Here is a 26,063-nt window from a genome sequence, read left to right as displayed (position 1 = left end):
TTCGATGCAAATATGCATTTTAATCATCGGCATGCTGCTAAACACAGCACACAGGCCCAGCTTTCAGTCAACCTGCAGGCACAGTCTCTGACACTAATCTGAAGCAATATTACATTACAGATTCTGCATCAATGTTTAGAGTTTAGAGATACAAGGTGAAAGGAACCAAGCCTTCGGCCCCGTATATCCATGCCGACCAGCGATCACCCAGCACTATCCTACACACTCGGGACAATTTACAGAAGCCATTTTAAAACCGAAAATCCTGCATGTCTTTGGAGTGTGGGAGGAACCCAGAGCACCCAGAGAAAACCCACACAGTCACGGGGAGAACATACAAACTCCGTACAGACACCACCCACGGTCAGGATTGAACTCGAGTTTCCGCCCAATTTCTATCCGATTCTACCCGATTTCTAGATTATTTTCCACACAACTAAAACCATTACCACCCACATCTAAAAACATGTCTTTCAACAACACATTTCTAGCAGAAGAGAGGAAGAGAATAACAGAGGTGTGCCTGAAGGAGACAAAGTGCTGCAGTAACTCAGCGGGTGAGGCAGCATCCCTGGAGAACATGGATCGGGATGTTTCAGGACGGGACCCCTCTACAGACTGATTGTGATAGGGGTGGAAAGTAAGCTGGGGGAGAGGAAGGGCAGGACAAACCCTGGCAAGTAATTGAAGAACAAAGGCGGACGGAAGGGGTGGTGGGGGGGGGGGGTGATAGATATATTAGGGTGTGTCCTGCTCCTCCTCTCTATTAACTTCCACCCCCCACTTTCATTCTAAAGAACGGTCCCAACGTGAAACATCAAATATCCATGTTCTCCAGCGATGCTGCCTAACCCGCTGAGGTACTCCAGCACTTGGTGTATTTTTTTGTTGTAAACCAGCATCTTGATTAAACCAGTAAACTCAAACAAAACTCTGAATATTAATAGCCCATTATCAGTTTATTTGCACTTTATCTGTTTTATTTATTCATGTGTGTATATATTTATACAATGGTATATGGACACACTGATCTGTTCTGTATATCCTACTATGTTCTGTTGTGCTGAAGCAAAGCAAGAATTTCATTGTCCTATCTGGGACACATGACAATAAACTCTCTTGAATCTTGAAGCAGTTCCTTGTTTCTGCACCCACCCTTTGGGTAAAGCTTTCACTACCTGGAAGTAAAGGACAGCCACTCATCTGAACATTTTACAGGATAACTTAAAATTTTGGGCCATAAGTTATCAGGGCAGCATGGTGTCACAGCGGCAGAGTTGCTGCCTCACAGCGCCAGAGACCCGGGTTCGATTTTGACTATGGGTGCTGACTGTACGGAGTTTGTACGTTCACCCCATGACAGCGTGCTTTTTCTCTGAGTGCTTCGGTTTCCTCCAAAGACGTACAGTGCAAGCTTGTAGGCCAATTGGCTTGGTAGGATTGTAAATTGTCCCTAGTGTGTGGAGGGTAGTGTTAGTGTGCAGGGATCGCTGGTCGGCACAGACTCGGTGGTCCAAAGGGGCTGTTTCCATATTGTATCTCTAAACTAAACTAAACTACACTAAACTAAACTGAATTACATGAATTGCAGGTCTGATGCAGGAAGAGTTTACATGAAGCTCTGTCCTCAAACAGGACAAGTTTAGATGCTAAGGCAAATCGCCCTCTGGAGGCAGATTGGTGTCAGTGCAAGTGAAGGTTCCCATGAAAGCACTGGTTCCCGGTCTCCAGGCCCTGCCCAAAATCGGGCTGCCTTGGGTTGAAACTGGGCTGTGTGTGGGGTCCAAAAATGGTTTACAAAATAACAGGAAATCCTGGCAAACATTGTTGAAATGGTTGCCTTGCAGCCATTGTGCCAGTTTCTCCGGGTGCTCCAGTTTTATCCTACACTCCAATTTGAGGAAGGACATTCTTGCTATTGAGGGAATGCAGTGTAGGTTCACCAGATTAATTCCCGGGATGGCGGGATTGACATATGATGAAAGAATGGATCGACTGGGCTTATATTCACTGGAATTTAGAAGGATGAGGGGATCTTACAGAAACATATAAAATTCTTAAGGTATTGGACAGGCTAGATGCAGCAAAAATGTTCCCCATGTTAAGAGGGTACAGAACCAGGGGGGTCACAGTTTAAGAATAAGGGATAAACCATTTAGGACTGAAATTAGGATTTTTTTTTCACCCAGAGAGTTGTGAATCTGTGGAATTCTCGGCCACAGAAGTCAGTGGAGGCCAATTCACTGGATGTATTCAAGAGAGAGTTAGATATAGCTCTGAGGGTAAACGGAATAAAGGGATATGGGGAGAAAGCAGGAAAGGGGTACTGATTCTGGATGATCATATTGAATGGCGGTGCTGGCTCGAAGGGCCGAATGGCCTACTCCTGCACCTATTTTCTATGTTTCAATGTTTCAGCGCAAGGGGCAGTCAGGAGGAAGAATATTCATCTCTAATGCTAGAATTTTGTTGCTAATGAGTTAATTTTATTTTTATTAAACACTTTAATTTTCCGATTAATAAGCTGCAAAGCCCAAACAAAACGTTTTGAAAGTTCAAGTCGTGTTGACGGAAATATCAATTCATTTACAATCTTAAAATATGGGCCGCGTCTAAATGTAGGATTAATTTTCGGCCTTGCATGAGGAAGGTTGGGAGCACTGCTTTAGGCACAGAGTCAGGTCAGTCCATGAGGATGGGCTCGAGTTCCAGTCATTTTCATTCTCCATCCGTTTAATTTGGTCAAAATAAAGTAGGCACAGCCTCACAGCACCACAGTGGTAGAATTGCTGCCTCACAGCACCAGACATCCGTGTTCGATCCTGACCTTGGGTGCTGTCTGTACGGAGTTTATACCTTCTCCCAGTGTCCAACCTACATTTATGGGGCCCTGAAGCTTGAACTGTTATGGGGGACATTTATAATCATTTATTATATAACATTTCCAAGTTCATTAATAATATGAAATTAAATGGAGACGTGAATATCTGTGAGGGCTTGAAGATGATTTTGCGGGGAAATGGATCAGCTGAGAGATGACAATATGACAATATGACAGATGGAGTACAATGTGGGAAAATATGAAGCTATCCACTTCAGTACAAAAGATGTGGAGTATCTGCAAAATGACAATAGGCTGGAAAATGTTGATGTTAAAATGGACCTTGAAAGGGCCTTTTTGTCCTTGAAAACTAAAACGCCAGTGGAGAAGGCAATAGGAAAGGTGAATGATGTAGAAACAAGGAACTGTTGCACAGCAGCTTACCGAATAGTGAAAGGCCTGCAAGAGTGTTTGACGGCACTGGGTTTGTACTCGCTGGAGTTTAGAAGGATGAGGGGGTACCTTACCGAATAGTGAAAGGCCTGGATAGAGTGGATGTGGAGAGGGCATAGCCTCAGAGTAAAAGGACATTCTTTTAGGAAGGAAATGAGAAGGAATTTCTTTAGTCAGAGGGTGGTGAATCTGTGGAATTCATTGCCATAGAAGGCTGGGGGTCAGGGGTTACGGGGAGAAGACAGGAGAATGGGGTTGAGAAGGAAAGATAGATCAGCCATGATTGAATGGCAAAGAGGACTTGATGGGCCGAATGGCCTAATTCTGCTCCCAGAACTTATGAACTGCAGATGCTAGTTTACACGAAAAGTGTTGCAATGACTCAACGGGTCAGGCAGCATCTGTGGGGAACATGGATAGGTGATGTTTCGTATCAGGCCCTTCTCCAGACTAATGGGGGCGAATGATATGCTGGATCTTCATTGAAAGAGGATCTAGAGTACAAGAAGACAGATAGAACATAGAACAGTACAGCACAAGAACAGGCCCCTCAGCCCACAACATCTGTGCCAAACATGATGCCAAGACCAACTCGTATCTACCTGCCCATAACCCATATCTCTCCATTCCCTGCATATCTATATGCCTATCCAAAGTCTCTTAACTGTCACTAATGTATCTGCTTCAACTACCCACCCTAACAGTGCGTTCCAGGCACGCACCACCCTCTGTGTGAAAAACTTGCCCCTCACATCTCCTTTGAAGTTTGCCTCTCACTTTAAAGTTAGCCCTCTAGTATTTGATATTTCCATGCTGGGAAAAAGGTTCTGACTGTCTACCCTGTCTTTGCCCTTCATAATTGTACGTACTTCTATCAGGTCTCCGATCAACTTTTGTCTTTTCAGCGAAAACAATCCATGTTTGTCCAACCTCTCCCTGTAGCTACTACCCCCTAAATCCAGGCATCATTATGGTCAATCTCCTCTACACCCTCTCCAAAGCCCCCACGTTCTTCCTGCAATGGGGCGACCAGAACTGCAACCGCAATACTCCAAATGCGGCCTAACCAGTCTTATAATGGCTCATAAGGTGACATTGAGTGGGTATCTGTCCTCCCCAGTTTGAAAGAATCAGAGGTGACTCACTGAAACATACAGAGTGTAGTTTACTTTAGAGATACAGTGCGGAAACAGGCCCTTTGGCCCAATGAGTCCACGCCGACCAGCGATCACCCCGTTCACTAGCACTATCCTACACACACTAGGAACAATTTACAATTTTACCAAGGCGAAAACCCACGCGGTCACAGGGAGAACGTACAAACTCCGTACAGACAGCACCCGTAGTCACGATTGAACCCAGGTCTCCGGTGCTGTAAAGCAGCAACTCTACTGCTGCGCCACCGTGCCGATCTAAGGTTTCAGTGAGTTTCACAAAGTATGTGCAGGGACAAAGCTTCCTTGGCTAACAATTCTAGAAATAGGGGTCACAGTCTTAAAATGAAGGGTAAGCAATTCAGAATTGAAATGAGCTACAATTTCTTAAATAAGAGGATGGTAAACCTTTGGATAGATTGTGGAGGATCAGTCATTGAATGTATTTGAAACCAAGGTTAGTAGATTTCTGGATGGTAGAGGCATCATGAGATATGGTGGTGGAGAAGTGAAATGTCACTGGTACAAGACCAGCCATGTTCTAATTGACTGCCAGTGCAAGCACATGTCTTAGTTAAGAGTCAAGAGTGTTTTATTGTCACATGTCCCAGATAGAACAGTTAAATTCTTACTTGTAGCAGCAAAACAGAATATGTAAACACAACCGAATATGTAAACAGCAACAGCAACCGAACTGCTTTCTATTTCTCATGTTACGGTATAATGAATGAATGAATGAATAAGTTTATTGGTCAAGTATTCACATACAAGGAATTTGCCTTGGTGCTCCGCCCACGTGACAACATGACATACAGTGACAGTTAAGAATGATACATAAAACATTAAACATTAATTGTTTACAATAAACATATATTGTTTAGTTCAGAGATACAGCATAGAAACAAGCCCTTTGGCCCATCGAGTGTACGCGCTGACCATTGGTCACCTATTCACACTAGTTCTGTCATCTCACATTCGCAGAATCAATAGTTTTGTATAGTTTATTATTGTCATGTGTACAGGTACAGTTAAAAGCTTTTTGTTGCATGCTATCCTATTGTCATCACAACACACATGCTATGGAGGTGGGGAAGCCAGGAGTATGAAAGGCACTCTCACTGGAAGGGGGGGTGGAGGTGATGGGTATGTGACTTGTAGATTAGTGATACAGCGCGGAAACAGGCCCTTCAGCCTAACGAGTCTGTGCCGACCAGTGATCCCCGTACATTAGTGCTATCCTCCACGAGGGACAATTTACAATTTCTACCAAAGCCAATTAATCTACAAACCTGTACATCTTTGGAGTGTGGCCTATGTGATCTCCCAGTTGCCAAACACTTTAAACCCCTCCCATTCCCACACTGACCTTTCTGTCCTGGGCCTCCTCCATTGTCAGAGTGAGGCCAAATGCAAATTGGAGGAACAGCATCCCCTCTCTCTCCGTCCCTCCCCCACTCTAGTTGTCGTACTAGTTTCACTGTCGTCCTGTTGAGTTTAATTTTCTGTGTAACTCGTTATCACCCACCCCACAGCCAACAATGGACCATTGTGAGCTCCACCTTTCCTTTATCATCGTTACTTTTTGCGTATCTTTCATTCATTTGTTCTATATCTCTCTACAAACCGTCTGCAACTCTTGATTCCCTTTCCCCTGACTCCCAGTCTGAAGAAGGGTCACCCATTCCTTTTTTCTCCACAGATGCTGCCTGACCCGCTGAGTAACTCCAGCACTTTGTGTCCATCTCCTGCTGAGTCTGAAACCTGGGACGAGCCCCCTCTACCGGCGGCCCGGAGTAGTGCACGCACAGTGTGGGATCGGCGCTGGTCCTCCAGCTGAGCGCCGGCAGCGGTGCAGTGTGGGATCGGCGCTGGTCCTCCGGCTGGAAGCCGGAGCCGGGAGCGGTGCAGTGTGGGATAGGCGCTGGTCCTCCGGCTGAGTGCCGGAGCCGGGAACGGGAACGTCGGCGCCGGGTCACCGCCCGACCGTGAGTGTGGAGTAGGGGCCGGGGTGCGGGTCTGTGGGCCTGGTCTGTGGGCCGGGTCTGGGGGCCGGGGTGCGGGTCTGTGGGCCGGGGTGCGGGTCTGGGGGCCGGGGTGCGGGTCTGTGGGCCGGGGTGCGGGGCAGGGGTGCGGGTCTGGGGGCCGGGGTGCGGGTCTGGGGTCAGGGGTGCGGGTCTGTGGGCCGGGGTGCGGGTCTGTGGGCCGGGGTGCGGGTCAGGGGTGCGGGTCTGGGGGCCGGGGTGCGGGTCTGGGGTCAGGGGTGCGGGTCTGTGGGCCGGGGTGCGGGTCTGGGGGCCGGGGTGCGGGTCTGGGGTCAGGGGTGCGGGTCTGTGGGCCGGGGTGCGGGTCTGTGGGCCGGGGTGCGGGTCAGGGGTGCGGGTCTGGGGGCCGGGGTGCGGGTCTGGGGTCAGGGGTGCGGGTCTGTGGGCCGGGGTGCGGGTCTGGGGGCCGGGGTGCGGGTCTGGGGTCAGGGGTGCGGGTCTGTGGGCCGGGGTGCGGGTCTGTGGGCCGGGGTGCGGGTCTGGGGTCAGGGGTGCGGGTCTGTGGGCCTGGGTGCGGGTCTGTGGGCCGGGGTGCGGGTCTGTGGGCAGGGGTGCGGGTCTGGGGTCAGGGGTGCGGATCTGGGGTCAGGGGTGCGGGTCTGTGGGCCGGGGTGCGGGTCTCTGTTACTTGAGGGCACATGGACGTGTCCAGGACTGCTCTCTGCCCTATGCCAGGCTTCTGCAATCTCTGTGAAAAAGCACACAGTTATTGTGGGGGGAGATGGCGGAGGTTCCCCTATTGAGGGTCTGGACACAGGGGTCACAGACTCATGATAACAGGACTGTGAGGAAGGTTGTAAGAAGAAACTATTTGATGCTGGTTTACACTGAAAATAGACATAAAATGCTAGAGTAACTGAGTGGGCCAGACAGTATCTCTGGAGAAAAGGACTAGGTGACGTTGTAGGTATGAAGAAGGGTCTCGACCCGAAACGTCACCTCGTTCTTTTCCCCAGAGATGCTGCCTGAGCCACTGAGTTAGTCCATCGTTTGTGTCCATCTTCCGTGAAGTAGACTGTCAAAGTATACAGCGGGTTATAGATCAGCTACAGAGATGGCAGATGGGCATATGAGAGATGATGCACTGTGGGAGGTAAAATGTAAAAAGTATCCAGTTAATGGCATGACCCCATACAACATTGATGCACGGTGGCGCAGCGGTAGAGTTGCTGCCTTGCAGCGCCAGAGACCCGGGTTGGTTCCTGACTACGGGTGTTGTCTGTATGGAGTTTGTACGTTCTCCTTGACTGCGTGGATTTTTTCTGGGTGCTTCGGTTTCCTCCCACACTCCTAACACATACAGGTTTTCCAGGTTGCAGATGGACACAAAGTGCTGGAGTAACTCAGCGGGGCAGGCAGCATCTCTGGAGAGAAGTAATGGGTGACGTTTCATTCCTTCTTCCAGAGATGCTGCCTGTTCTGCTGAGTTACTCCTGCATTTTGTGTCTATCTTTGACTTTAAACCAGCATCTGCAGTTCTTTCCTACACAGGTTTGAAGGTTTATTGGCATCTCCAAATTGTAAAATGTCGCTAGTGTATAGGGTAGATCGTGTATGGGTGATTGGTCAGCATAGACTCAGTGGGCCGAAGGGCCTGTTTCCACACTGTATCTCTAAAATCTAAAGGGATCTTGGGGTCCAAGTCCACAACCCTTGTAAGTGGCAACACTAGTAGATAGAGTGCTAAAGAAGGCAAATGGTATGCTTACCTTCGTAGGTTGGGGCATTGAGTAAAGAGTCAGGAAGTCATGATGCAGTTTGTTGGACCTTGGTTTAGGCTGCATTTGGAGTATTGTATGCGGTTCTGGTCACCCCTATTGCAGGAATGATATGGAGGCTTTGGAAAGGGTGCAGGTTCTTCTTCTTCTATGTAGTGTTTTTTGGCGGTTGGCAAACAACTTTTTTGGTGCATTACCGCCACCAACTGGCACGGAGTGTGGATCAAACAACACCATTACATATACTAATAACCTATATCCTTCCGAACAAATTGGTTACCCTAAGAAAAAGCAACAGGATTTGATAGCACTTATATGAACTCCCTTGCAAAATATCTACCAAATCAAATTGTACTCTTTCTTTTCTGAACTGCTCACTCATCCGTCCTCTCTCCTCCTCATACCTCTCACAATGTACAATGACATGCTCTATTGTCTCTAAGGGTGCAGGTTTACCAGACAGCTGCTTTTATTAGAGGGTTTCAGCTATCAGGAGAGGTTGGATCTAGTATATTTATAATTGATTGGATGCCACATAAAAGTTTGTTGGCCAATCATGATTATGACCATTAAAGACACAAAGTGCTGGAGTAACTGAGCGGGTCAGGCAGCATCCCTGGAGAACATGGCTAGGTGACGTTTCGGGTTGGGACCTGTCTTCTAACTGAGGAAGGGTCCTGACCTGAAACGTCACCTCTTAATGTTCTCCAAAGATGCTGCCTGACCCACTGAGTGATTCTAGCATGGTGTTTCATTTTGTAAGCCAGTGTCTGCAGTTCCTTGTTTCCACTTAGGTGACAATTATTCACTTGAGCATGTAGCTTGTAATGCTGTTGTTTTAGTCACTCTGTGAGCATTGTTGACTTTGCCACCCCGTCTCCCTGTCCAGCTGCAGAGACAACGTGTGGTGATGGCTGAGAATGGATGATGATGACCCGACCATCAAGCCTCGTCGGATTGAGAACCAGAATGTGGTTTACCGGCTGGAGCGGCGGCGCATGCACTCGGGCAGGCCAGGTGCCCACTGGTACATGGTGCGATGCTTGCACCAGAACGTCTTCCCCAACTTCACCGTGGTCAACGTGGAAAAGCCCCCCTGCTTCCTGCGCAAGTTCTCCCCTGATGGACGCTACTTCATTGCCTTCTCCCTGGACCAGACCTCGCTGGAGATCTACGAGTACCAGGGCTGCCAGGCTGCCGAGGACCTCCTGCAGGGGCACGATGGGGAGATCATGCTGAACGGCAGCGGCGACCTGCAGTCGGTCAACGTCCGCGGCAAGCTCTTCGAGCGCTTCTTCGTGCTGCTGCACGTCACCAGCGTGGCGTCGAACGGGGAGCACCTAAACCGCGAGTGCAGTCTGTTCACCGACGACTGCCGGTACGTCATCGTTGGATCGGCCGCCTACCTCCCTGAGGAGCCCCATCCTCTCTTCTTCGAGGTTTATCGAAACAATGAGTCGGTCACGCCGAACCCTCGCTCTCCTCTGGAAGATTACTCCCTGCACATCATTGATCTGCACACAGGGAGCCTCTGCGATACACGATCATTCAAGTGTGACAAGATCATTCTCTCGCACAACCAAGGGCTTTACCTGTATAAGAACATCCTGGCCGTTCTCTCTGTGCAGCATCAGACCATCCACGTGTTTCAGGTCACACCCGAGGGGACCTTCATTGATGTTCGCACCATCGGGCGGTTCTGCTATGAAGATGACCTCCTCACCATCTCCGCGGTGTACCCTGAGGTGCAGGGCGACGCGCAGAATGCCACCTCGCGGCCCTTCAAGGAGAAGACGCTGAACTCGCTGAAGCACCGGCTGCTAGTGTACCTATGGCAGAGAGCGGAGCACGACGGCAGCGCCGCGGCCAAGCGCCGCTTCTTCCAGTACTTCGATCAGCTGCAGCAGCTGCGCATGTGGAAGATGCAGCTTCTGGATGAGAACCATCTCCTGATCAAGTACACAAGCGAGGACGTGGTGACACTCCGGGTCACGGACCCTTCTCAGGTACTGGCCAACTGGTTACCACCTCCCGCACTGTGCAGTCTCTCCCCTTCCACCCAAACCAACAGTGGGACGTACAGCTAAACAGGCCCGGGGCCAAACTCGGCCAAGATGCACTTTCTTCGCATTGTCCCATTTGCCTGCATTTGGCCCATATCCCTCTAAACCTTTTGTTACAGCGAGATAGAGCACACAAACAGGTTTTTCAGTCATATAGTCTTTGTGTGTGGAAACAGGCTCTTCGACCAAACTTGCCCACGCCGGCCAACATGTCCCATCTACACTAGCACACCTGTCTGCGTTTGGCCCATATCCCTCCAAACCTGTCCTATCCAGCCCATCTCATCCATGCCGACCAAGATGACCCATCTAAACTGGTCCCATTTGCCTGCGTTAGGAACATATTCCTGAAACTTCCTATCCATGTATCTGGATGTCTTTTAAATGTTGCCTCCACTACTCCCCGTGGAGGCCATGTCGAATTGTTTGATGCTGATCATGTGAAGTACCACAACAGGAATAAGGTTTTATGGTGAAGCATTTGCCAGGGAGCAGGGAATGATGGCCATCGCTGGCTTCGAAGACCATTTTGTCCTTTGCAAGGATGTCCTCCTCAGGTGCATTAGGAAATGTGCTGGTTTGGCAGTGTTGGTCTGTGGGGACATCTTGTAGTCCATGACTTAACGTTAGAATTCTGTTCTGGTTTTTCAACAATATCCCAATGGCTTCTGTCAGAGGTTACTGTGCCCTCCACAATGTTTGGGACAAAGACCTGTCATTTATTTATTTGCCTTTGTACTCCACAATTTGAGATTTGCAATAGAAAAAAAATCACATGTGGTTAAAGTGCACATTGTCAGATTTTATTAAAGGCCATTTTTATACATTTTGGTTTCACCATGTGTATAAATTACAGCTGTGTTTATACATAGTCCCCCCATTTCAGGGCACCACAATGTTTGGGACACATGGCTTCACAGGTGTTTGTAATTGCTCAGGTGTGTTTAATTCTTGCTATTGAGGGAGTACAGCATAGGTACATGAGGTTAATGCCTGGGATGACAGGACTGTCATATGTTGATAGAATGGAGCGGCTGGGCTTGTATACTCTGGAATTTAGAAGGATGAGAGGTCATCTTATTGAAACATGTAAGATTATTACGGGTTTGGACACGCTAAAAGCAGGAAACATGTTCCCCATGTTGGGGAAGTCCAGAACCAGGGATCACAGTTTAAGAATAAAGGGTAAGCCATTTAGAACGGAGATGAGAAACAACTTTTTCACACTGAGGGTTGTGAATCGGTGGAATTCTCTGCCTCAGAAGGCAGTGGAGGCCAATTCTCCAGATGCTTTCAAGAGAGAGTTAGATAGAGCTCTTAAAGATAGCAGATATGGGGAGAAGGCAGGAACGGGGTACTGATTGTGGATGATCAGCCATGATCATATTGAATGGCGGTGCTGGCTCGAATGGCCTACTCCTGCACCTATTGTCTATTGTCTAATTGCCTCCTTAATGCAGGTATAAGAGAGTTCACAGTACCTAGTCTTTCCATCACCTTTGGACAGTTTTATTGCTGTTTATCAACATGAGGACCAAAGTTGTGCAAATGAAAGTCAAAACAAAGAAGCCATTATGAGAATGAGAAACAAGAATATAACTGTTATAGAAATCAGTCAAACCTTAGGCTTACCAAAATCAACTGTTTGGAACATCATTAAGAAGAAAGAGAGCACTGGTGAGCTTACTAATCGCAAAGGGACTGGCAGGCCAAGGAAGACCTCCACAGCTGATGACAGGAGCATTCTCTCTATAAATAAATAAAAATCCCCAAACACCTGTCCGACAGATCTGAAACACTCTTCAGGTGTGTATTTGTCAGTGACCACTGTCCGCAGAAATATTCATAAACAGAAATATAGAGGCTACTGCAAGATACAAACCACTGGTTAGCCGCAAAAATAGGATGGCCGGGTTAACAGTTTGCCAAGAAGTACTTAAAAGAGCAACTACAGTTCTAGAAAAGGTGGACAGATGAGACAAAGATTAACTTATATCAGAATGATGGCAAGAGCAAGGTATGGAAGAGAGAAGGAACTGCCCAAGATCCAAAGCATACCACCTCATCTGTGAAACACGGTGGTGGGGGTGTTATGGCCTGGGCATGTATGGCTGCTGAAGGTACTGGCTCACTTATCTTCATTGATGATAAAACTGCTGATGGTAGTAGCATAATGAATTCTGAAGTGTATAGACACATCTTTATCTGCTCAAATTCAAACAAATGCCTCAAAACTCATTGGCCGGCGGTTCATTCTACAGCAGGGCAATGATCCCAAACATACTGCTAAAGCAACAAAGGAGTTTATCAGAGGTAAAAAATGGTCCATTCTTGTGGCTAATCACCTGATCTGATCCCAATTGAGCATGCCTTTTATATGCTGAAGAGAAAACTGAAGGAGACTAGCCCCCAAAACAAGCATAAGCTAAAGATGGCTGCAATATAGGCCTGGCAGAGCATCACCAGAGAAGCCACCTAGCAACTGGTGATGTCCATGAATCGCAGACTTCAAGCAGTCATTGCATGCAAAGGATATGCAACAAAATACTAAACATGACTACTTTCATTTACATGACATTGCTCTGTCCCAAACATTATGGTGCCCTGAAATGGGGGGACTATATATAAACACTGCTGTAATTTCTACATGGTGAAACCAAAATGTATAAAAATGGCCTTTATTGAAATCTGACAATATGCACTTTAACCCCATGTGATTTTTTTTCTATTACAAATCTCAAAATTGTGGAGTACAGAGGCAAATAAATAAATGCTGGGACTTTGTCCCAAACATTATGGAGGGCACTGTATTACATTTATAATAAGATTTTGTTCAAAAGTGAGGTACATTCGAATTGATCAGCTGGTCAGTACATAACTGTTGTGGTTTAGTGGAAGAACAGATGTGCCAGTCGATGGAAGTGAGAGGAAGGAGTCAGCAATCATAAGCAGGCTTTTGCATTTTCCCTCAACCAGACTCAACGACTGAGTAGCAAGAGATCTCCAGTGGATATGATACTTAGAAAATAGGTGTAGGAGTAGGCCATTCGGCCCTTCGAGCCAGCACCGCCATTCAATGTGATCATGGCTGATCATCCACAGCCCAGAATATGCCCAGAACTCTGAAAGGAATAAACTTCCTCTGAAAATACTTTCCAGAGTTCATCGATCATGTACTATCAGCTGCAAAATTATCATCTAACGATATTATTTGGTACAATCTGCAAGTTATCCAATCGGAAGCAAATAGTTTTTAAACAAATAGGTGGCACAGCTGGTCGAGCAGCTGCCAGGTTTGAGCCTGACCTCGGCTGCTGTCTGTGTGTGGAGTTTGCACGTTCTCCCTGTGACTGCATGGGTTTCTTCCGGGTGCTCCGGTTTCCTCCCACATCCCAAAGACTTGCAGGTTTGTCGGTTAATTGGCCTCTAAAGTGTCCGTAGTGTAGAGGGAGTGGATAAAAAAGTAGGATAACGGGGAACTAGTGTGAATGTGTGATCAATGGTCGGCGTGCACTGGTGGGCTGTATCTTTCAATCAGTCGATCAATAATGACATGTCTTGTTCCAATTGACAAATTACGGAGATTCGGAAAGAATTGTTTTTAAACAAATAGAAATAGAAACATTTCCTATCTATAAAATACAGCTTGCCTGCTGTAACAACTTCTATGATCTTGAATTAAAATCTCTGCATAGAATTGCCTCTGTCCCTCTACATTCTACACTCGGCCTGTATTCCTCTGTGATAGCAACACTGTTATAATTATGGGGTACGATTTTGTTCCAACTTTGGGAATCATATTCTCAGCTGCCAAGTCTTAAACGCTGGAATTCCAATCTCTACCACCTTTCTCCTTCTCTTCACATTTAAAACGCATCTTAAAACGTAGATCTTCAATTATGCTCTTTTTTACCTTTAACATCTCCTTATGTGGCTTGGTGCCAGTTATGATTATGGTTCAACAGCACTTCCCTTGAGATTCTTTGGGATGTTTTCCTCAGGCACATGGTTCTTTACTCAATGTTTACCAGTGTAAATACCCTTGTAGTTAAATATTCAGAATCATTCAGACAAATGCTCCTCCAATTGATACAGAAAGCTATTTTTCATGTGTAATTCTTAAAGGCAGGCATAAAGTGCTGGAGGAGCTGTGTAGCTCAGTCAAAGTCTAATGGAGGAATGACTAGCTTTGTTTCTTTAGATGTTATCTTTCCCTGAATCAGATTGGGAACGTCCTAGTTGGTTGGCAGTGTGGTGCAGTGGGTAGAGCTCCAGAGGCAGAGTTTGGTCCAGACCCTGGGCGTTGTCTGCAGAGATTGCACGTGCTCCTATCACCACCTGGGTTTCTTCTGGATGCTCTTGTTTTGTCCATGTCCCAATGATGTTCCGGTTGGTAGGTTAATTGGTCACTGCAAGTTGCCCCTAACAACTCAGCACAGTGATACACCTGATTGAACCGCTGCCTCTCAGTGCCAGAGACCCGGGTTCCATCCCAAATTTTCGGTGCTGTGTGTGCCGTTTGCTCGTTTTCCCTGTGACCACATGGATTTCTTCCGTTACTCCGGTTTCCTCCCACATCCCAAAGACATGCGGGTTTGTTGGTTAATTGGCCTCTGTAAATTGCCTCTGGGGAGTTGATGAGAAAGTGGAATGGCATAGGAATAGTGTGAACAGGGTGATCGATGGCCAGCATGGACTTGTTGGGCCAAAGGATCTGGTCTGTGCTTTATCATGCAATTAACGTGTAGGTGAGTGACGGAATCTGGTAGAAATAAATGAGGATGTGGGAAGAATAATAAAAGTAAGAATGTAGGATTTGTGTAAACGGGTAGACAAAGTCTGAAGAAGGGTTTCGGCCCGAAACGTTGCCTATTTCCTTCGTTCCATAGATGCTGCCGCACCCGCTGAGTTTCTCCAGCAATTTTGTCTACCTTCGATTTTCCAGCATCTGCAGTTCCTTCTTGAACATTGTGTAAACGGGTGATTACTGGCTGGCATAGACACGATGGGCAAAAGGGCTTACTTCCATGCTTTATCTCTCTATGGCACTATCATGACTTTATCTCTCTATGGCACTATCATGAATTGTACTTGAAGGGTCAAATCAACATGCAGGGCTCTCACAGTTGTCAAGTTTAATTTACGTCGGAGCGTAGGCTTTTCCTTCAAAACATTTTGTGGCTGATGGTCTTCATATGATATTCATTTCTGACATTAACTGTTAATCTAGCAATTTACCGCTTGCTGGAACTGTCATCACACGCTGCCTGTCTGTCACCAACCTGGTGTGGTGAAGTGAATCCTTACACTCCTGAGCACTGAAAACTAGCCTGTACGGTAGTGCTGAACTGATGCAGGTATTGTCTAGAGGACAATATCTTCAATCAATCTGAATGCATCTGAACCCTTGGGTGATGTAAAGAAAGATCCATAGCAACATTTTAAAGAACAATGTAGTTATTAGTTTTGTGTCCCAGAGATATTTATCACTTGGTAGTCATAAGGGATAGGAGTAGAATTAGGCCATTTGGCCCATCAAGTCTACTCCGGCATTTAATTATGGCTGATCTATCTCTCCCTCCTAACCCCATTCCTCTGTCTTCTCCCCATAACCTCTGACACCTGTATTAATCAAGAATATATCTCTCTGCATTAGAAATATCCACTGACGGCCTCCACAGCCTTCTGTTGCAAAGAATTCCACAGATTCACCACCCTCTGACAAAAGAAATTTATCCTCATCCTTCCTAAAATTCCTTTAATTCTGAGGCTATGACCTCTAGGCCTAGACTCTACCACGATTGGAAGCATCCTCTCCACATCCATTCTATACAAGCCTCTCTCCCGCCCTCCCCCACCTCGACAACAGAGACACCTACGTGAGAATGCTGTTCATCGACTATAGCTCAGCATTTAACACCATTATCCCCTCCAAACTGATCACTAAACTCATCGACCTGGGCATCGACCCCTCCCTCTGCAAATGGATACTAGTCCCTAGTCTGTTAGGTTAGACAACTACACCTCTTCAACCCTCACCCTGAACACCGGCGTTCCACAGGGCTGTGTGCTGAGCCCTCTCTACTCCCTCGTCACCTACGACTGCACACCTGTACATGGTACTACCACCATCATCGAGTATGCAGATGATACAACGGTGATTGGCCTCATCAGCGACAACAATGAGTCGGCCTATAGGGTGAGGGTCCAGCTCCTAACAGCATGGTGCGCTGACAACATCCTGGCCCTTAACTTCAAGAAGACCAAGGAGCTCATTGTGGACTACAGAAGGTCTAGGGGTGGCACGCACACCCCCATCCATATTAATGGGACGGAGGTGGAGCGTGTTTCCAGCTTCAGGTTTCTGGGGGTCAACATTTCCGATGACCTCTCTTGGACCCACAATACCTCAACAATGATCAAGAAGGCTCACCAGCGTCTCTTCTTCCTGAGGAGACTAAAGAAGGTCCATCTGTCTCCTCAGATTCTGGTGAACTTCTACCGCTGCGCCATCGAGAGCATCCTTACTAACTGTATCACAGTATGGTATGGCAACTGCTCTGTCTCCGACCGGAAAGCACGGCAGAGGGTGGTGAAAACTGCCCAACGCATCACCGGTTCCTCACTCCCCTCCATTGAGTCTGTCCAGAGCAAGCGATGTCTGCGAAGGACGCGCAGCATCATCAAGGACTGCTCTCACCCCAACCACAGACTGTTAACCCCCCACCCTATCCACTTACGCATAGCCCCCTACTCGCAGGCGTGTCTAGAGAGGAAGAGGGAGGGTGGTAGAGAGAGAGGGCAGAGAGACAGGGCAGCGAGAGAGAGGGGAAGACCGAGAGAGAGGGAGGGGGGGAGAGGAGCAGCTTGGGAGAGGAGATGGGGGAGAGGAGGTGGGGGGGAACGGGTAGCAGCAAGGGGGGGCGGCAACCAAAGGACTGCGAGTTCGGCGGAGGGGGGTGATGTCTCTCACAGCGCGTGGAACACAGTGCAAGCCGCGTGCAGCAGATCCATAGTGATGTAATCTGCGAGACCATCTTGTTTATTTTCAGTTTTATCGGATTTGTGAACATTTTCATAAATAACTCGAGATATATTTTTTTAAAAATGAATTGAATCCATTTAAAAATAAGGCTGTAACATAACAAAATGTGGAAAAAGTGAATGGGTCTGAATACTTTCTGAATGCACTGTAAATGGAAGTGTTTTTGTCACTTTGGGGTTGTGCTGTTCTGTTACTTATTTGCAAGCCCCCGCTCTGTCCAAAACACTCATTACTGTCTTGTTAAGGGTCACATGCAGGCAGAGGAGATTAGTGTAACTTGCCATCATATGGAGCACAGGAATTGTGGGCTGAAGGGCTTGCCCTACGCTCTACTTGTCCATGTCCCACATTAATTTTCAGATGACCACCATTATCTTGTTCCCTATTGTAGTATTTTCAAAATACTTGGCTCACTTACCCATGTTCTCCAGAGATGCAGCGTGACCTCCCTTAGTTACACTGGGACTTTGTGGCCTTTATTAATGTTGGATGTGTGAATATGCATGAAATTAGTACCTCAGGCTAATCTTCTCCTCTTGTCCGTTCTTTCCTCTGCAGCCGTCGTTCTTTGTTGTTTATAACATGGTTACCACTCGGGTCCTGGCTGTGTTTGAGAATACTTGCGACGAGCTTTTACAACTGTTTGAGAATTTCTGTGACCTCTATCGAAATGCCACCCTGCACAGTGAAGCAGTCCAGTTTCCCTGCTCTGCATCCAGCAATAACTTTGCCAGGCAGATCCAGCGAAGGTGAGTGGTTCCTCCATCATCCCAAATAGTTATCTTCCATTTCACTCTCAGTCGCTTTTGGCTAAAGGGAAAGCAGCCAACAGAATCAAAGACTTATCCCACCCAGTCATTCCACCTTCTCCCTGCTCCCATCCAGCAGAAGGAACAGAAGCTTGAAAATGCTCACTACCCACGCAGAGCCAGGAACATCGTCTTCCCCTCTGTTGTGCAGACCATTCTTAGTCACTTCTTCCAGCTTTTTGTGTCTAGCTTTGGTTTAAAACAGCATCTGTAGTTCATTCCCACACAACAGAGGGGAAGAAACTGCCTTACAGCACCAGAGACCCGGATTCGATCCTGACCATGGGTGCTGCCCTTACGGAGTTTGTATGTTCTCCCTGTGACCATGTTGGTTTAGTGTACGGGGTGATAGCTGGTCAGTGCGGACTCAGTGGGCCGAATGGCCTGTTTCCACGCTGTATCTCTCTAGTTTAAAGAGGCCATTTGAAGTAAAAATAGCTGGGGGGTTTTCTCATTCTCGCCATTCATATTTCTTGCTGTTACTGTGAACTGCAGTCTTGCTTGGGATTTTGCTTCCAGTGATGTTCCTGAGAACATGCAAGCTTCTCGACTGTAGAGAGCTCACATATGCTTTCAGAGTTTGGTGCTATGTAGATACAGTATAACCAGGCCAGAGAGGAACGGCAAAGTTCATCACCCACAGCAGACTTTGTTCAAACTGCAGTCCCGATTCCAATCTGTCAAACCTTTCCTTTATTTCAGGTTTAAAGACACTATTGTGAATGCCAAATACGGGGGTCACACTGAGGCAGTGAGGCGACTGCTTGGGCAGCTCCCCATCAGTGCACAGTCGTACAGCAGCAGCCCATACCTTGATCTCTCCCTCTTTAGCTACGATGACAAGTGGGTCTCAGTAATGGAGCGGCCAAAGACTTGCGGGGATCACCCCATCAGGTAACGTCATTGATACTTTATTTTCTAATGTGACATGTCACAGCGAAACTCTTTGATTTGCAAAGTACGTAAAGAGTCGCCATGTGCAGGGCACCCACAAAGTCACAAGGTGTTCAATCACAGCTGTACTGTCAGCGAACAAACTGACAAAGATCCATTAGTGTCCTGGAACACAAACTACCTGACTGGACGACCACGGTATAGAAACATAGAAAATAAGTGCAGGAGGAGGCCATTCGGCCCTTCGAGCCCGCACCGCCATTCATGGCTGATCGTCCCCAATCAATAACCCGTGCCTGCCTTCTCCCCATATCTCTTGATTCCACTAGCCCCTAGAGCGAGGGTGGGGAACCTGCGGCCTTCTAGGCCATTAAGTGAATGAATCCAAATTTTGTGGAACAAATCCTTTTATTTTTATTAATATGTTTTTGTTCATCTTTTATTATTTTTATTTTAATCTTAAAATGAACGTATTTAAAATACCAAAGAGTAAAAGAAGATTCAACAAAATAATCCTATATCTAATTGAAGTTTCTTGGAATGCGGCCTTATTAGATTACAGCTAACTTAATGCGGCCTTCCAACATGAAAAGGTTCCCCACCCCTGCCCTAGAGCTCGATCTAACTCTCTTAAATCCATCCAGTGACTTGGCCTCCACTGCCCTCTGTGGTGGGGAATTCCACAAATGTCAGGCTACAGAACTGTGTCTCGGACATGGTGGTGAGCAACACAGGGCGTCTTCCTGTCCACCATCTACACCTCGGACTCCAGATATAACTCCGTCTCCTGCCACCTGCAGACGTTTTCAGATGACTCTGCAATTGTGGGCAGCATCAGTGAGGGGGGGGGGCTGAATACAGAGGTGAAGTCAACGACTTTGTTGAGTGGTGTGGGCTGAATCACCTGCACCTCAACACCTAAGACTAACGAGTTTGTGGTGGACTTTAGGAGTAGAGGAACACCCCTGTCCCCTGTTTCCATCAATGGTGTGGATGTGCAGTTTAGCAGGGAGTACAAATACCTGGTAGTGTACCTGGACAGTAAACTGGACTGGTTCAGGAACGGTGAGGCCCTGTACAAGATGGGCCAGAGCGGCTGTATTTTTTGAGAAGGCTCTGCTCCATCAATGTCCGCAGTAAGATGCTGCAGATGTTCTACCAATCGGTGGTAGCCAGTGCCAACTTCGTCGCTGCCGTGTGCTGGGGCGAAGGCCACGGACGCCAGTAGGATCAACAAACTCATCTGGAAGGCCGGCTCCGTCCTGGGGTCATAGTTGGATTCATGGGAGGTGGTCTTGGAGGGGAGGATGCTCCTCAAACTGCGGAGCATCCTGGACAATACAGCTCACCCCCCCCACAGAATGCCACAGGAGATCCTTCTTCCCTGTAGCTATCAAACTACAACCTCCCCCTTCTGTCGTGGGTGGACTGATACTGACACCCCCCCCCCCCCCCCCCCCCCATTCCAATCTTTGCACATCCCCAATACTTTCCACCTGTCACTTTAATTTCATGTATTTTGTGTTTTTATGTCAATTTCCCTCCTGGGATAAATAAAGTCATATCGCATCGTCTCAATGGTCGCACTTCATTCTCGGTGGCTCCTCCCCTGCTCTGGGTCCTTCTTTCTTTTCTCGGCAGCGTGTCCTCGTCCACCCTCCGGCGCTCCCACAGGGTAAACAAGCAGCTTCCATGATATTTCCTAATTGAATGCTTTTAGCTTTAACTAACTTAATTCCATCAAGTGGATAGTTGTAGTACCTTGTGCCTATCCCCTTGCACACATTCACTGATTGCTACCCAATGCCAAATTATACAGTGTGGCACAATGTAGAAACAGCCCCTTCGACCCACCAAGTTCGCACCAATCTTATTGATTATTGACACTAATCCCATTTGTCTGTTTTAGGTCAATATCTTCCATGCCTTGCCCATTCAAGTGCCAGTCTAAATGACTCTTGACTGTAGTACCTGTATCTGCCACCGCCACCTGCTGTGGCAGCACTTTCCAGCTATCAGTCACTCTGTGTGGAAAAACCTCCCCTCCCAGACCCTCTTTTAAAAATACTTATGCCAGGATCCTCTTCATAGACTTCAGCTCTGCTTTTAACACAATCATTCTGCAGCAGCTGGTGGAGAAGTTGGAGCTATTGGGGGTTGATGCTGGCACATGTAACTGGGTCCTGAACTTTCTATCGCAACGGCAGCAGACAGTCAGGGTGGGCAGTAGGACATCAAAAACCATAGCCGTGAGTACTGGCTCGCCCCTAGGCTGTGTCCTAAGCCCCCTGTTGTTTAGTCTGCTTACACACAACTGTACTGCTAGACTCAACAACAACTTCATCAACAAGTTCGCTGATGACACAACAGTGGTGGGTCTCATCAGTGACAATGATGAGTCGGCGTACAGGATGGAGGTGGAGCTGCTCACAGGATGGTGCAAATCCCACAACCTCATTCTCAACGTGGGAAAAACTAAGGAGATGGTGGTTGACTTCAGGAGGGCGAGAAAACAACACCATACACCTCTGCACATCGATGGAGCTGATGTGGAAAGGGTCAGCAGCGTGAAGTTCCTAGGACTCCACCTGTCAGATGACCTGACGTCCACGACCAACACCACAGCACTGGTCAAGAGAGCCCAGCAGCGACTACACCCTCTCCGAAGACTACGGAAAGCAGGTCTCCCCACTACACACCTACGAACTTTTTATAGGGGGACAATCGAGAGCACATTAACCTACGGCATCACTTCCTGGTTCGGGAGCTGCAAGGCGTACGAACGGCACCAACTAGACAGGATTGTGAAGACCGCCAGCAGGATTATTGGTGCTCCACTCCCTTTCCTGCTGGACATATACAGGAAGAGATGTATCAGCAGAGCCATCTCCATCATCAAAGACCCCTACCACCCATCGCATCACATATTCTCCATCCTGCCATCTGGGAAGAGGTACAGGAGCATTAGCTGCAAAACCAGCAGGATGCTCCTCAGCTTCTTCCCGCAGGCTATAAGACTGATAAACGGACTTTGCCCCCTGCCAAAGTATCGCGCACCAACCACCAACCTGGACACACTGCAGCAGCTGCCGATCGGAACGCCTGTTGATGTTTAGTAGAGCGTAGAGTGTTTAATTTGTTCATGATATATGTATTTTTATTTCTATTTATTTTTTACTGCACACTGAATGGACACTGGTTGAGCAACGTTTTTTTGTTTTCTCTGGGTATGTGAGTACTCAGGAAAATGACAATAAAGATATACTTGATACTTGACTATCAGAAAGTAAAGTAATCTGGTTCTGCAGTTGCTGATCTGCTCGTGGTTTACAGTTTCTAGATAATGAAACTGTGCTTTAATTTCACACATGTTGCTGCCAGGGGATGTAGTGGAGGCAGATACAATAGCAACATTTCAGGGGCTCTCTAACCCTGCGTGGAGGTAGAAACTGTAAATACTCAAGTAAATAAATTTGGCACAGACCAGGAGAAGATACCAGAATCTTCTGGTCGATGCAATTAATTATCTTAATACTTCAGAACCTATCCCCTCACTTGCCCACCGCTCATTTGTGAGGGACCTCTTGACTATAACAGTTCAGATTTTATGCTGCTGACTTGTGGGAGTTTCTCACCTCAAGTTTTCCTCACACCCCAACCTTTATCTTTCAATCTGAAGAAGGGTTCTGACCCGAAATGCCACCAGTTCCTTTTCTCCAGAGATGCTGCCGGTCCCACTGAGTTACCCCACCATTTTGTGTCTATTTTAGATTAGTTTAGAGAAACAGCGCAGAAACAGGCCCTTCGGCCCTCCGAGTCCACACCAACAAGCAATTACCCGTACACTAGCACTACCCGACATACAAGGGCCAATTGACAATCCTTACCAAAGTCAATTAGAATATAGGTGCAGGAGTAGGCCATTCGGCCCTTCGAGCCAGCACCGCCATTCAATATGATCATGGCTGATCACCCAAAATCAATACCCCGTTCCTGCTTTTTCCCTATATCCCTTGATTCCATTAGCCCTAAGAGCTAAATCTAACTCTGTCTTGAATTAACCTACAAACCTGCACGTCTTTGTAGTGTGGGAGGAGACCGGAGCACCCGGGGAAAACCCACGCAGGTCACGGGGAGGACGTATAATCTCTATATAGACAGCACCCGTAGTCAGGATCGAACCCGCGTCTCTGGCGCCGTAAGGCAGCAGCTCAACCGTTGCGCCACCGTGCCGTCTATCTTTGGTCAAAAACCGCATCTGCAGTTCCTTTCTACACAAACTAATCTGTGTTTCTTGTTTTTTTTAGATTTTATGCTCGGGACTCGGGCCTACTGAAGTTCAAAATCCAAGCAGGGCTGCTAGGTCGGCCTGTTAATCACACGGTGCGGCGCCTCGTGGCTTTCACCTTTCATCCTTTCGAACCATTTGCCATTTCAGTACAGAGGACCAATGCGGAGTACGTGGTCAGTTTTCACATGCGTCACACGTGCGTGTGAAGATGGTGTTGGGCCCACATCATTAGGGTGTGTCAGGAGGAGATCTAAACGAGAGTCTGGAACCACCAAAGGTAGAACTTGGAAGAAGCGTAGTGGAAGGCAACAACCTTAGATTCAGTATTCTAACTCGTCTTTCACACCCAATCCGCTGAGCGGCCAGGAAAGTGGATGACCAAGTCAGTGGAAAAGGTAAACCTCTTGACAGTGGCATCTCTGGAGCGCTGGTCCCCGATATTGTGCAACTATCATTTATTTTCAGTTCATTGCTCAAATGACGGCAGACCCGGCAATCGAACAGTTCACTACCAGCTTGGGATAGACACGAAATGCTGGAGTAACACAGCGGGACAGGCAGCCTCTCTGAAGAGCAGGAATGGGTGACGTTTCAGGTGGAGACCCTTCTTCTCGACCCGAAACATCACCCATTCCTTCTCTCCAGAGAGGTTGCCTGTCCCGCTGAGTTACTCCAGCATTTTGTGTCTCTCTTCGGTTTAAACCAGCATCTACAGTTCCTCCCTACACACTACCAGCTTGGGAATCGATGGAGTCGGTGCAATAAAACGTGGTTCATTGTTTTACCATTTGGCGGAAGTGAAGTCCCATTTTAAACTGGGAACCAAGGATGGATGAGTCTTACTGTGGACAGGGTGGTGAGAATCTGGAATTGCTAATATTATTAATAATAAAATCAGAAATTGATGGAAGTATGTAGCAGTTCAAAAGCCTGGGGAATACAGAAAATGGTATTAAAGCCTTCCTCTGGAAGCTTGGAGTAATTAGGTGGATTCTCTCCAAAATATTGACCTGTTTTGTTTTCTGTAGCTGTAGGTTTATTTGTGTTCCTGTGAAATGACCTTTTTTAAATTGAAACTGGATATAATGTACCAGCTCTGTCCAATTGAAGGTCCTGTTGCCTAGAAATGTATTGTTGGTTGCGATTGCTAAATAGCATCTCTGGCCGTATCTCAGTCTTGTACTCTGCTCCGACTGAGGTTGGTCTTATGACTGGCGAGGAATTTCTGGGCATCAGTTTTCTTTTAATTTCACCAGTGTTGTGAATTTATTGTACCACATTTAATTTCACATGGAAGTGTTCTGCTACCATGGAACCAGGTTTGCATTCCCCTCCTGTATGCAAGAATTATTGTATGATGAATTTCTAATTTTACAAATGACTTTCAACTCGTTTTCATCTGAATGCTACATTTTATAAACACCTTTATACTTAAGGACATCACATTGGTCAATAAAATTTTTGCAGAATGGTGTTTGATTACCTGCTCATTTATTTTAACTCTATTCATCTATGCTGGAGATTTTCTGGATTAATTATTGTGATGGAACATAATAGCTTGTTCCTCTCTAAAGTTTCTGATGCTGCAACAAAACGCCTTTTCAATTTTGCTGAAGCAGGTTAACTGTTCGTTCACTATTTATGACACAGGTTGAACACTGATTTTCCGGCACCCGCCGTTCCAGAGCCTTTCTGGATTATCCGTATTTCTGGTCGAACAGGTCGTGTGATAATGAAACAACTATACACCCCTGGCCCACTAATGGCACCCCTCCTGTGTGTCTGATGCACCACGGAGTGCCAGAAACGGAAATAAAACAAATATGAAATTTAAACTGAATGTGAATGGAATGACCCACAGGCCCGTCCCTGACTCCCACTGTCTCCCTGGTACGTTAGACCCCGGCTTCCGACGCCACTCCCAGCTCGCAAGGTGCACCAGCGAGCCCTTCTTCACCCACCGAAAGGACACAAAGTGCTGGAGTAATTCAGTGGGTCAGGTTCTATTGGGACTCTTTTTGTAAACACCTGCACTTCCTTGATCTGCCCATCACTTGCCAGACTTTGTCTCGCCCACATCTCTCTTCCACCTTACTCCACCCCCCCCCCCTCTCCCTATACAATCAGTATGAAGAAGTGTCCCAGCCTAAAACGCTGCCTATCCATGTTCTCCAGAGATGTTGCCTGACTCTATGAGTTACCACAACACTCTGTGTGTTTCTATCCCTTGATATGCTCATTCCTGCTACCAAAATGTGACACAGTGGCGCAGCTGGTAGAGCCACTGCCTCAGTGTCAAGACCCCGGTTCCATCTTTACCTCGGGTGCTGTCTGTGATCTTGACCTTGGGTGCTATCTGTGTTCTATCTGTGACTTTGTGTGTTTGCTCTGGGTGCTCCAGTTTCCTCCCACAACCCAAAGACGTGCAAAATTGTAAGTTAATTGACCTGTATAAAATTGCCCCACGTGTGCAGGTGGGATAACGTGGAACGAGAGCGAACGGGTGGTCGATGGTCGGCATGGTTACCGGGGTTATGGGGAGAAGGCAGGAGAATGGGGTTGAGAGAGAAAGATAGATCAGCCATGATTGAATGGCAGAGTACTTGATGGGCTGAATGGCCTAATTCTACTCCAGTGGCATGAACTTATGAAGATTCTCTGGAGAACATGGACAGGTGACTGGGACCCTTCCTCAGACTGATTCAGTCGGCTGAGTTGCTCCTGCACTCTCTTTCAGTGTGTCCCCTTGGCCACCATGGGGCTCCCTCCACTA

The 26,063-nt window shown here is 47.2% G+C and overlaps 1 protein-coding gene across 2 annotated transcripts; it reads left to right on the top strand.

The window, feature by feature from the left end:
• The first annotated feature begins 6,271 nt into the window (after positions 1-6,271).
• On the top strand, positions 6,272-24,763 carry det1 (DET1 partner of COP1 E3 ubiquitin ligase). Of its 2 annotated transcripts, none has more exons than XM_033050699.1 (5): positions 6,272-6,413; positions 9,078-10,194; positions 17,855-18,045; positions 18,808-18,999; positions 23,307-24,763. In XM_033050699.1, the coding sequence occupies exons 2-5, from the start codon at positions 9,109-9,111 to the stop codon at positions 23,494-23,496; spliced, it is 1,659 nt and encodes a 552-aa protein (XP_032906590.1). In that variant the 5' UTR covers positions 6,272-6,413; positions 9,078-9,108; the 3' UTR covers positions 23,497-24,763. The 2 variants fall into 2 exon arrangements, with proteins under 2 accessions (XP_032906590.1, XP_032906591.1); XM_033050700.1 differs by lacking the exon at positions 6,272-6,413 and adding an exon at positions 7,947-7,961.
• Positions 24,764-26,063: the final 1,300 nt, after the last annotated feature.

This window comes from Amblyraja radiata, chromosome 34, assembly GCF_010909765.2.
Source record: "Amblyraja radiata isolate CabotCenter1 chromosome 34, sAmbRad1.1.pri, whole genome shotgun sequence".
In the NCBI taxonomy this organism is placed as follows: domain Eukaryota; kingdom Metazoa; phylum Chordata; class Chondrichthyes; order Rajiformes; family Rajidae; genus Amblyraja; species Amblyraja radiata.
This window is presented reverse-complemented; position numbering and strand designations above follow the sequence as displayed.